This window comes from Dromaius novaehollandiae, chromosome W (genome assembly GCF_036370855.1).
Source record: "Dromaius novaehollandiae isolate bDroNov1 chromosome W, bDroNov1.hap1, whole genome shotgun sequence".
NCBI lineage: Eukaryota > Metazoa > Chordata > Aves > Casuariiformes > Dromaiidae > Dromaius > Dromaius novaehollandiae.
The window spans coordinates 35,258,644-35,272,215 of NC_088130.1; the positions used below are offsets into that span (position 1 = coordinate 35,258,644).

At 38.5% G+C, this 13,572-nt stretch overlaps 1 protein-coding gene across 4 annotated transcripts in view; it reads right to left on the reverse strand.

Annotated features, from left to right (window-relative positions):
• The window catches only part of LOC112980285 (rho-related BTB domain-containing protein 3), a 34,569-nt gene extending 26,596 nt beyond the window's left edge, over positions 1–7,973 (reverse strand). For all 4 annotated transcript variants that reach the window (XR_010385587.1, XM_026095014.2, XM_064500026.1 and 1 more), the window contains exons 1-2: positions 7,701–7,973; positions 7,320–7,545 (exon numbers count right to left, since the gene is read on the reverse strand). Coding sequence is in view for 3 of the 4 variants with exons in the window: in XM_026095014.2 (XP_025950799.2) it covers positions 7,320–7,545; positions 7,701–7,702 (228 nt within the window). In the remaining variant the exon portion in view is untranslated. The remainder of the gene's footprint in view (positions 1–7,319; positions 7,546–7,700) is intronic.
• Positions 7,974–13,572: the final 5,599 nt, after the last annotated feature.

The window sequence follows — 13,572 nt, forward strand, 5'->3', positions numbered from 1 at the left end:
CAGACCTATAGAGCATGAGGAGAAACTAAAAAAACCTGTGATTTTGAGAAGACACCAGAAACAAGCAATGATATAAAGAAAACATGGAAAATAGAAGAATAAATGGGCAGAGAAGAAGTGACAAAAGGACAGAACTCAAAGTTCAGTGGCGGAGTAGGGGAGGGAGATCAATGTGATCTGTGAAGAACAGATCACAAAAATAAGAGCATTAGAGATGGGAGGCAGAAATATATATATATAAAAATATATAAAAAGATCATCGCTATCAGCAAGTGAAGTGGCTTTCATTCTCAATAGAGTAGATATTTTTCATCACTTCAAAATAATCATTGTTCCAAATCTGTGGTGAATTAGCTGCAGTACTCTTAAATGTAAGAGAACACTAACTTGACAGAAGTATGTCAATGGGCAAATATTTGTCTAGACTGTCAGTGCACTTTGTACCCAATTTAGGCCTTGTCTCTACAAAGACTTAAATCAGGAAATAAGCTTAAAGCAGAATAGGTATTCCTATGAATTACTTTAGTAGATGTTCTTGTTCTGGAATGAGAGAATCAGAGAGATCTAATTAACAAGTTAATAAGAATAGCTATTCTAAAGCTATTCACCATGTTGACAAGAGCTTTAAGAGCAATATTCTTGGTATTTGTTTTTTCAATCAACTCAGTTAGATCTCCACCAGCATTTAAAAACATCATTTAGACTATGTTAATCCAGCTATATATCAACTTCAGTCTTGATTCACTTCTCTACACAACTGTTTTGCAGTGTGGTTTCATCAAAAGGCTCATACTTGTACCCATGTGTTTCAGCTTCTGTCTGCCTCCTATTTTATGGAAACTGGATAGCTACCGTCACTAGAAATTGCACAGTATTTTATAACCTCATGCGTGGCATTTAAACCATGAATTTTTCTCATGGGCTGCTCCCAAGAACCAGCAGAACCTCTTTAGACTCCTAACAATCAAAGAATCCTTGCTCGACCAAACAAAAAGGTCCAGTTTAATAGCCAATACTTGCTCTTTAGTAAGTTGATAATACATAAACACAAGTTTAGCATCAGTAGTAGTAAGATTACCAGCTACATTACCTTGAGATAGGCAACTAGATGAGCTTTCATAGAACCTATCATATCGTCAGGTAAGAATCAAGAATATCTAGGGGCAGGTCTAATACTTTAGCTGGTGAAGTTCTCAACAGAAAATCTTGTAGTAGACTGGTGTACGTTTAACACAACTAAAGGCTAGAGGGAGCAATACAATACAACCCCCAAAATAATAAAGGTTATTCATAATCACAATAACATGAATAAGAGAAGAATATTTAGTTGTCATATGCTGGAAGACAGAATAAGTGGCTGTTCCTTAGCACTTTTCTCCTACGTGCCTGCTTTCAAGTTCAGCCCAAGTTTGTACATGTCCATCTGTATGAGCTTGGGGAAAACCAGTAAAATCCCCACTGAGGGCTAACGTACAGGTGCACAAATATACAAGAACTCTGCAACAAGTTTGAGCACTACCAATAAAAAATAGGTATGGGAATTTCTTACAGAATGTAACATGCAATTTTACACCTCCATGCTATGACATGTTTTCATGTCATAAGATAGACAAAAAAAGAAAGATCCTGGCAAGACTTCTAAGTTTTTAGTGAGTATGAACTCAACTATGCACAAGGGAAGAACCAATCATAACCATAGTCCTAACTTGTAGCAGAGGACAGGACTCCTAGATACCAATGTGTACCGAGATGTGGCTTTATCCTGACACGAGCCGTCAAGCTACCTCTCTGGCTGGGGCAGCATTCTGATATTCTGGTACAGATTGGGTGGCCCTCAGATCCCTAGTCCTAGCCCCTGGCACTAACCCTATCTTCAGCATAGGACCAAACTCCAGTTTTCTAACACCTGTTGAGATACAGGCCCCATTCTGACACCAGCCCCCCTCTTGGCTCTCCGAGGAGAGCAGTCGTCTAGTACAATTCCAGCCCTCTCTCCCTCACCACCCATTCCTAAGGTAAGAGCCAACCGTGATAATATCAAGCAGCTATAAAGACAGGCAGAATGCAACAAGCCAAAGTCTCACAACACCCCTGTTTTCTGTTACAGTTATGCAGTTTCCCTATGCTCTTACACATTAAACTTAGCCCTCCCCAAACCCCAATCCTGAAGATGGATGTTACATTTACACACATAAAGGAGAAAGATAGGCTCTCAGAGGTCTTACTGTGATTATTTTCATCTTGCAGCAAATCTGCAGTTGCTTGTTTAGATTACTGCTCGTGTACTGGGAAAATTCTCTGAAAATGTGTCTGTCAATGAAGGGTTATTTGCCCAACACATCATGTAGACAGAACATCTGGAGCCTTAGCCAAGTTAAGCACGCCTTGCTTATCACCTTTAAGGCAGTTTTCATGCAAAAAATAGTGCAAGAGATTTCTTTAGATGATAAATAACCAGATTCCAGACACCATCTATAAAACTTATCTAGCAGCTATTTCTCCTCACCTCCTGCTCTTGGCACAATTCACTTCCCAAGATAGCCACTGACAAAACCAGTGACAAAAGAAAAAACTAATGGCACAACTAAGGACCCAACCTTAAGGGTCTTCCAACCTTATTAATTTTAATTATAATCCTGTTGCTTCCTCTCAAGACATACTAGGAAAAAAAAAAAAGCTTTGTTCTTTTCTTACATGTCTTAGATACACACATGTCTCAGCACACGTTGCTGCCATCAGCAAATCATACTTGTCAAGGACTGAAGTTTAAAAAGCCTTGACAGGCAATGGAGATGCAATTTCCCTACAGAATCATATGACTCCTCCAAAGGACAATATTTCTATTGTTAAAAGTAATTCATGAATGCCTTTTTGGAATCGCAATGAAATCCACTCTGCTCTTGCAATACCCACACTCCTTCTAAAAGTTGTTAGTAGGAATGTAAGAAATGCCCTGATGGTCCCTCTAACTCAGTACTTCATTTGCAACAGTAGCAATAGCAGATGCTCTCTAGTGAGAACACAGGAGCCTGGCCACACTCAGTTCCATTCCCCTTGTACTTCCACACAATCCAAAACTGCTGTTATTAGGAATATTAGAAAATTGTCTAGAACGTGCAGACTACCTGCTGAAAAGCTAGAGAGCTGTCCAGAATCCATTTATGGACTCATTCTCCACTAACTGATCAACTTTGAGCCTGCCATCTGCCTTCTCAAACTCCTGTGGCAACAAGCTCCAGAAGTTAACTACCTGCTGTATAAAGAAACATTTTCTTTTACTTGTTTTAAACTGTTCATCAACTAGTTTTACTTAGTGTCCCCTAGCTCTTGTATTGCAGGATTTGGCAAAAAAAAAAAACCAAAATCCTTCAAACAACACTTTCTACATCAGCTTCTATGAGCCTTCTCTATTCTTTGAAGGTGACCTCTGCAAGTTTGTCAGGCAACAGAATTCTAATCAGTCACTTCCACTAGTGGGCAAGGCAAATTTTGTAGGTGCACTGCCTGTAACTTACTAGACCCCTCAACAAATTTAGCGAAGTAACATGCAGCATATAAGTATCTTCTTCATAAATCAAAGCAATTCATACCACAACCCTGAAAAGCCACATTTGTTTTTTACTCAGGGCTTTCCAAAATACTTGTATCTTTAATGGGCTGAGCTGACCAAAAAAATGCATGAAGGCTAGCATTGCTCTGCTATCAAAAAAAAAAAAAAAAAAAAAAGTAGGGAAAATAACAGGATCTGATCAATTATTGTAAACTGCCAACCTCAGACAGCTAAGCCTTAATATGAGGATGACGTACCAACAACAAAAAGCTGCAATCTATAGTTTTATAATGAAGTAGTAATATGAATGGATTTCTAAAAATAATAAATAAAATAAAAAAGAAGATCAGGGGCCAAAGGGCCAGCCAGCCTACCCAGGAATCTGAGCATAAGGATGCTGCTGAGGGAAGAGAAAAAGTACACTAAGGATAGCATCACATTTACAAGAAAACTCACCAAATTCAAGGAACTAGTATGGTTGGTGCAGTAAAAAAAAGCAGACTGAAAAAGCTGAAAGGACTCATGGAAAGAGACTGTGGAAAGGGAGAAGTTCTTTAAAAAGATTCATGGAACACCTTTTCAAAACTGCAGTTAATTTATTTGAGCACTAGTCAGTCCCGTGGAGGTCTGCAGCTCTGTGCAAGTCTCTGACCAGGCGCTGGCAATGACCCAGAAAAGGTCCTCATAAACATGGCTCCCACAACATTCCCCTCCAGAGTGCCTAACCAAGCACAAGGTACTCTTCAAACTCCAGCTGTCCTACCTTCTCCCATCGCACCACTAATATGCACTGACATGCACTACCTAGAACATGATGATGTCAGTGGGTTCTCTAGAAATTGGACAGTTTTTATGAACTTGGGGGAAACAACAAATTTCTGGAGGTACTGTTCCATGAGAAAGAAAAAGATGATTCACAGAGGGGGAAAAAAAAAAGTAGAAAAAGACAGTAGACTCCCATCTAGGACTGAGTCATCCTAATGTCCATACAGCACTACTCTAAGCTGTAGAAAAAGAAGAAAAAAAGAGGTAACATAACTGGGAAGCATCACTAACAGTGAAGCTTTCATTCTGCTGTCCAGTGTTCAGCATCATAATTAAAAGAATCAAAACATGAATTATGGCCTCCGTGCTATGTTTTTTTCTGAAGTTGATCATGATTTACTTGCCATTAGCTACAGAATTTCCCCGCACTTTTTCTGCAGTTTTTATTTGTACATATGCACAAGCTTAACAAAACTCAGCGTAAAGCGACTGAGGCTGCAAACTATATGCAAGCCAATGAAACAGCACCTCAGCTCCCAAGGCTGTCAAATCTGATATACCTTGCTAAATAAATCAACTCTTACCAAAGCAATTCATAAAATTTATCTTACAGATTAGTTATTAGTTACTTGCCTTATTAGTTACTTGCCCCCATACTGAGGTTTACCAAAAAAAAAAAAAAAGTGGCACATACTAGTTCAGCGTGCTACATGACATCACAAATTGAGCATGCATTAGCAATGATCAGTTATTAAAATCACAATATGTAGCAATAAGGATAGCACATACAGTTTCCTCAGTTCTTTATAGCTTCATCTCAGCCTAGGTCTGTATCTTTTGTCAAAATGTTTTCCAGCTGTGTCAATCACTAAGAAATCTGTCTATTTGTGTATCTGTCCACTCCATATGGAAGATACCAGCACAGAGCTTTATAGACACAGTTCAGGACATAGCAGGCCAGAGTGACATACTCAATGCTCGATACACTGAGATAAAAGTGATTTTGGAAACAGTGGCATTTTGCCTTCAGATTTTGAAAAGTATGCTCCACCATTATCTCTCAAACTCCATGTCATCTCTGTAAATGATAAACATGCTCCCTAAACTCAACATTTCTCTCCTGCACTCTTTAAATGTCACTGGGAAAGAGATCTTCTCAAAATATGGTGTGCACACTATTATTACTTTCCACATTGGGAATCATGAAATCTCTTAATTCTTTAAGGCCAGCAATATCAAAGAAGATAGTACACTGTACAGTCAGTTAACACATTTACAGTTCTTGGGGAGGGGGAAATGGAGCAACTGTGCAGGTAGCCCCACTGCAGATTGGAAATACCATTCTCCAATATTTATCCATAACAACTGTCAGACATTACTTATGGGTAGTCAGCATCAGGAATCAGCATTCCCAACAGCACCATAAACTGACACGATATCAACAGCTGAATGTGCCAAATCAAACTGCTTCACTAAGAAAATGTAGTCATCTTGGACAACCATTTTTCAGCAGCCCATATCAATCACTATAGAAGCAGGCTGCTATCTCAATCATAGCACTGGAAAGAGACTTAAACAGGCCCTAAAAGCCTTGCTTCCTAATACTGCTGTTTGGAAGCCATGTTTGGTCATCTTAGGCTTACAAAGTAATGTGAACCTGTGATAGCATTGCTTTTATTTTACAGATCATGTGCACATTAAAACAGTGCAATTGTTGTAGCATTCCTCACACATCCCAGACCTGTTATATTTTTCCACCCATCAGTGCATGAGCATTTTGGGAACTTCTGAAAGATCTTAATAAATCTATTTCAAAGAAACCTATGGAGCATAGTAAAATGCCCTATATCATAAACATGGGGCTATAGTCAGGAGACTTCATCCAACACACTTGAGCTTTTGACCAATGCTACATACACAAAAAGCTGAGCAGCATTCTGGGCTGACAAAGACACATGCAATGGCAGAATAAAGAAATATTCTCCTAGCATCAAAAAAGGAAAATAAGTAAACTCACCCTCTACTGCAAACTATCTTATAAAAGGGCCTACCTATGCACTGAGGGACTTGACTTTGCACATATGCATCCCTCTGCTTTTCCACACTGATAGCTAAAAGGAACTGTGTAGAGGATGAAGAGCAGTTTGCCTCACTTGAAGTAGAGCTATCAGTGTACACAGTTGCCAAATTTGTGCCTAGGACTAGCTCACCTTAACCATATGGATTTAATCTAGATAAGATACAAACTGATAGGAGATGCAAAACTGTCCTTAAATTAGCTCAGAAGGTACAGTCCTCGAGGACTCAGTAAAGTACCTGAAATTAGGCAACTAAATAGTTATTAAAATACGTTTTAACACATTCAGATGATCAATGTCATTTCTTATGTAATCATTGTTCTGCTCACACTTAAGCTGCCTCACTTACTAACAAGAGTGCTGAGAGCATGGAACAGTGCCAAAATCCTTTTAACATTATTTCCTATATTGGAAGGCAAGTAAAGACGTGATTATTCATTATAACAGATAAAAAATGACTCCATATACTGTATTTTGCAATAGATTAAATTATAATATCTGTCATTTCTCAAAGTTGGAAAACCGATTCCTTTTTCATTTTTGAAAAAAAAAGTATGTGTTTTGCTTTATTGTTGTAGATAAATATTGTTGTGGAGATACGGCTTATATTCAAGTTTCACAAAGACATTCTTGTTTAACTCTGGATTATTTTCAATACAGATTTCATTAAACAACAAACTGAAAATCTCATCATCATACTTATGAAATACATTGGCTTGTTAATGAGGAACATTCTGTCATATTCCCCAGAGAATTTTTGGTATTTGCCTTAGTTACATTTTATATGCTTTTATTATTTTTTATGAGTAAAATATGAGTAAAATCCCAGAATAATGAAAATCATTCAAAATAAAAATATTTTTTCATTTGATTAAGACAGCCTACACTGTCAACTCCAGTTAATAAGTTTCAGACCAATCTCTTACCCAAAGAGGACAGTCATGTACCACCAATCTGACATTTCCAAACACACAGGCTTGATATTCAGTAAAAACGGGATTTCTGATGTGATTGGCAGAATTCAGCAACGGACTGCTTTCAGTCTCTGAAATGAGAGCACTTCTTCCTAGATAGCTCCAGATCAGACTTGACTGCTGATTGTCTTCAGAAAAACCATCTCTTTCATTTCCAAAGGCTACAATATTAACAGACCTAAAACAAGAGTAATAAAGACATAGCTGTGTTAACAAAGATCAACAAAAAGGATAAGAAAAAAAATCCCTTTAAATCAAAGCATATTAATCCTTCTGAATCCTCTTCTTTCATTAGATTTTAACACCCCCAGTAATCAACAGCAAAACACATACATGATCTCAAATCCAATAGCAGGATGAGAGCAAAGTGGAAAAGAAACCTGGAAATGCTGCCTGCATTATAAATCCCCAGCTTGCTCGGCTTTTAATTTGCCCGTTTCCATATTCAGTCTCACTGGTGCAACCTCCAGAATTCCTGTCGCATATCCTCTTGTACTTGCAATGTGTTCTAATTTCTTGCTCAATGCTTCAGCCCCCGCAAGTCAATGAATGCAACTGCATGTGACAGTAGCAACAGTACAAATGTTTGCTACAGTGCTAATCTGCTGCTACTGTAGGTGAATTCAGCATGTAAACTGAGCAGCAGGCAGCTCAGTCACAGCCGTTGCATCCTGACGTCAGCAAACTCCGTCTAAGAGCATAATACGCGCAATGGGGAGGGAGATTCGACGTTTCTGCAGAACCAACATAATGCAGCCAGGTCAGCAAAAAGAGACAAAGGCACTTCAGCAAAGCAGCATCTGACTGCACTGAAGGCATTTACATTGTGCACTTCTACTGCTGCTCTGCAAAAAACCCATAAATACAGAAAATCGCTCGCTGCCAGCTAATCTGCATTAGCAGTGTGCTGAACCATATCAAATGAGAGAAAAGCAGTAAAGGACAGTCTCAGTTAAAGAAGAGAACAATGTGAAGTAATGAATCCTCTTAAAGTAATTCAACCCTTGTTTAATAATATTTAAATTTTTCAATATTAGGTCGATACATTTTTAAATACCCATGTGTTTTTTTCAGTGTTATATTGCTTTTTGAAACACTGTTTTGAAAGGGACAATTTTTAATTACAATAAAATAAATACAAATATAATTTTATCTGTGATCAAATTCAGTCTAAATGGCATCTTCTCTATCAGCTATCACTAAACACATTAGAATTAAAAATACAGTCAAAATACTTTGGGTATACTATGTGATAAAAAAACATTCCCTATTATGAGAATACATTCTTCTGCTAATCCCACAGGTAAAGGTACTAAATTATATGAAGTCACTTAACATGGGTCTTGATAAGACAATCAGTGGAATAATTAACAGACTGACCTTTGCTTTGCAACAATCCATACTCTTAGAAAGGTACTATTCCACTATTAGTAAGATGACAAGCTACATGTGGGAGAATATCAATTGATATTACCACTGAAGTTTTACAACAGTGTTGTATTTATTAGCTGGATTATTTTTAAAAACCATAAGCATTAATATCTGATGTACGCTAATGAAGTCAAATAGTATTTTTAAAATTTTTATTGTAAATACTATAGGACTTACTGTAAACCAAACCAAACATTTATTAACAGTCATTTCCCTTTCCTTTGTTTTACCACATTCCAGATTCTACCACTTTTCAATCCAGCTTTCCTTAGAAAACTAAAAGACTAATGACAGATGGGTGGTTGTTCTTTTTTGGGGGGAGGGAGGGAATATCCCAAAAAAGCTTGAATCCTGCTTTCTTAGGCAGCTCAAACAAGAGCAGGCAATCAAAGGAAGCCACTGCTTTTTCCTTAGATGATCCTCAGACTGTCATGTGCTGCCTTCCACATTTAAATTCTTCAGTAGTGTCCAAACACTATATCTACGTTTAATACATTAGAGGGAACACACTCCTTCAACTGCATCCATTAGTGTACTTTTTAAAGAGGAATAAATAAAGTCCTTGGAAATGTTAGGTTTGAGCAGAGGAATTGGGGCTTGTAATAGTCTAAGCTTCGAAAATGAGAGAACGTTCTCTGAGAGGAGAGTTCTTTAAAACACTAGTGAACATAACCTCACATAGCTAAAGCAGAAATCTGTTGCACCCATAAAGGCAGAGGCACACTAAAGAGACTTTACTTGTTCTGAGTCCCAACATAAGCACACTAATTTAGTATAACTGTATACATATTTCCATATTCAGTAGCCCAGTAAAAACAGGTCACAAGCCTTATGCTATCTGTGCAAGGTCCTAGCCCTGTTCTGTTTGGCTTGTTATCAACATGTTATGAGAAGTTGCTGCATGAACTGGAATTTTATCAGGTCTTCTGCTATATAATTTAAGTATGGGATAACAGCAAAGGCATGATAAATATGGGCACAGGTTGAAAGCAGAGATCTCAGAACCGTAAACAGCCCACTTATGGTCAGTTACTGGTCACTGAAAAAGCACAACCTTGAGAGCTTGGGAAAAGCTGCTTGCTCTAAGAAAGGAAGAATCAGCTAAGCAAGCAGGGGGGAGGGGGCAAGGCAGGGAAGCAGGCTAAGACACCTGCAGAGGCCTGGGAAGCCAACCTCCAACACATCTTTCAGTACTTAGGCCAAGGGGTAGAGGCCAAGGCCTGGGAATTGTCTAGAAATTCATCTGTCTTATAAATGGATAAAATCCTAAATTGGGGAAGGAGTGGATGGGGAGAAAGAAGTTACCTGCTTTGGTGCCAGCTCCTGTTGCCAAAGAGCTCTCAAGCCTGTCCACCTCAACAACTCAGACCAAGCCTGGAGCAATCAGTGCTAACTTTACACCATCAGCTCTGTGGTATTTCATACTCACAGATAATTTTGGATATAAACATGAGTGGCTGACTGCTTTGTAGTAATAATGATTGATGGTGTGCAAGAACTAAAACATAATAATAGTGATAATGATGAATGTGCAAGAACTATTAGCAAAGAGTGTATTGTTAATGAATGCCAGTCTAGTAAAGTTTTGTTTTAAATTTTAAAACCAGTCTGATTTATTAGTGTTCTAAACACTGCCATCACAGTCAGCTCTGACTCCCCAACTGAGATAGATAGACAGATACATATACACACACATATTCGGTTGCAACACCAGGAAGGAAATTGACTTGGTAAATAAGGCAGACCTAGGGAAAGTGACTCGATACAAATTCCAAATAGCATAGCCAATTGTTCTAGACCTAGTCCTGCTCAAAGAGTGAGAAGGCCTGGGGTACTGATAGAGCTGAAGAGTCACAGAGAACATTTATTCTCCTCTCAGTCCTTCCTTGAACCATCTGGGGAACTAATCAGAACTGCCAGGAACATTAATTCTGCAGGCAGTGTATTCTGCAGACAGTGGATGTGGGATTCATCTCACCTGAGACACACCACTTAAGGCTTCCAGATTAAAATACTGTACTATGTTAGTAACACCTTAAAACCAGAAAACATAAAATAACATTTACGAATAAGTATGAAAATAGGACGAAAGTACTGCCTGTTCTTCTATGTAAACAGGTCCATTGCCCCATTTTTTCCTCTGCATTGCTGAGTGATTATCTAAGGCATTTCAAAAGAAAAAAAAAAGTTAACTGTTCCATTGCAATAAACATCATGAACTGAGAAGCTGCTTGGTACCTCTACCTCAGATGCAGTTATGTGGGCACTGCAAACGAAAGCAATAAAAGACTGCTTAACTAAAAGAACAGAATTATAAAAGACTGCTTGACTGTTTCCTGTTTCGCAATCTGGAGGCTGAGTATCCTAGGATCAGCAAACACTTCATCCAGCAGACATTTGCCACTACTGCTGACATACAAAGACAAAATTACAGAAAACAGAGAGTGTCTTTGACAGGATTCAGAAAACAATGACATATTTGATCTCATGGGTTTTAATACTAGAACATTACTACATTGTTTCAAATGATTTCTCATGGAGATTTCCAGTGGCTATCTCAGACAAAACAATTAAAAGAAATATCTAGTCTTTGCTGACAAAACGGTAATGCCATTTTCTATGGCAAAGAGAGAACTGCAGCCAAGTCAGTGAAAAGGACTTCCTCATCATGGAAGCTGTAGTCTTACTTGCACTGATTCAAATATGACTAACTATCCCATATTTTCACAAATGTGAGGCAATTTGATGCTCTTGAACTCAAAGTTGTGGGCAGTCCTACCCATTCATTGATTCTGTACATTGATTCGTTGATTCTGTGTTGATTTGTTGATTCTAATTCTGTTGATTCATGGAGCTTCCACTGACTTTAATAACAGCATTGGGTACACAAGAAATTAAGTGTATTGTTCCAGGACAGGTAAATTTTCAAGTTGTTTTTAAAAGAAGACAGAAGATCACTTCAAATAACAGTAATATTATTGGTGAATAGAGTTGTTTTCTCCTAATGACACAAAATACAATCTTTCTTAGGCTTGATTTTATTGGTGTTTGTCTATACTACAGAGATTGTTGCTACAGGTTCTAACAGCCAAGATGTCTTGCATAGATAAAGTATAAACGAACAAAAGGAGTTTTTCTGTCACTGTTGTTATCTGTCAAATTCAAGCCAACAAAAGCACAGTGGGAACAAGTGACGGCATGCTGTTACGGGTCACTAATATTTTTTCAGTACAGCCGTGCCAGGAAAACTTTGTAGGGTTGATCTGACTTGAAAGCACAGTTCCACATAAATACTTACGTGGCAGAGCCTTTTCAAGAGATTGCGCAGCCACTCCCTGCCAGAGCTTACTGTCCCTCGAGCCCTCAGAGTTGCAGTGCAACAATTCAGTAAACTCTGATCTGACAATACTGTATCTAAACCATCACCACAAATGATGCAATGTATTGATCCAGTATGAACTCATTCTGTTGGTCCAAAGTCATTTAAAAATATTGGTGAATTAACTTTGTATCAGCTACATCAGCTGACCGGACATAAAACACAGTCACGTACTACAATTTAGTAGTCCTGGGTAATCCAGAGTGCACAGATCCAGTGTTAATGATAACAGTGATAACCACAGTCTCTGTGCGCCAACTCAGCCATTTGTGTAGTTACATTTGAATGGAATAAAATACAAGACATAAAAAATGCCCCACTGAGTCAAGCTACTGTTCCATCTAATCCAATATCATATCCAACAGCAGCTACAGGAGAGGCTGTTTAGGGAAGGCCTGAGAGCTAGGCTGCTGTCTGAAGTCCATTCCCCTCACATTCCTCCAGCATTCACAGATACTGCAATAGGGAAGTCAGAGGGTGCACCCCTGCATAGCCCCATAAGTATTCGTTTACAGCCCTGTTGTCCATAAACTTGTCTAATCCCTTTTCCAGCATGCTGGTATTGACTGCCCCCAGAACCTCCTAGGGAACCAAGGTCAGCAAGTTTCCCACTCACTGGGTAAAAAGAATACCCATCTGTTATAAACTATCTCCTACTAGTTTCATATAGTGGCTTCTAAATCTAGGATTGCTAGACTTGGTGAACAGGAAAGCTCCGCCTTTACATCATCTATCACTTTCACAGTTTTGTAAACCGCAATCCCCCACAGCCTTTGGCTTCCAAAACTAAAGAGCCCTACAGTTCTTCGGTTCTCTTAGTAAAGCAGCTGCTCCATGCCCTTGACCATTTTATATCATATTTATCTACCAAAGATCATTTATCACTCTTTCAGTATTGTGAGGTCCTTCTGAAGTTTCTCAGCATTAGCATCTGACTACCTGAAAAAAAAAACTTAGTGTCATCTGCAGACTTGGAGTTGTCATTGTCCACCACCTTCCTCAAGTCACTAACAAAGACATTAAACAAAACCAGTACAAATCCCAGGACATTTGTAGTATGGTTGTAGAATCTCCATCCTTGAAGGCACTCAAGATGTGACCGGACATGTCCCTAAGCGATCTGATCTAATTAGACCTGGTTCGAGCAGGGGGTTGGACTAGATGACTTCCAGAGGTCCCTTCCAAACTGAACTGTTCTATGAATTGTCCCCCATCTGAAGTGTGACCATTAAGCCCTATCCTTCACTTTCTAGTCTTGAACCAGCTTTCAGTTCAAAAACTGACCTCTTGCCCAATCTTGTGGCAACTTAGTTTCTTTACAAAGCTTAATAAGCTTTATAGAAAGCTTTGTCAAAGGCTTTTTGAAAATGCAAGTGGATTATTATATTCACAAAA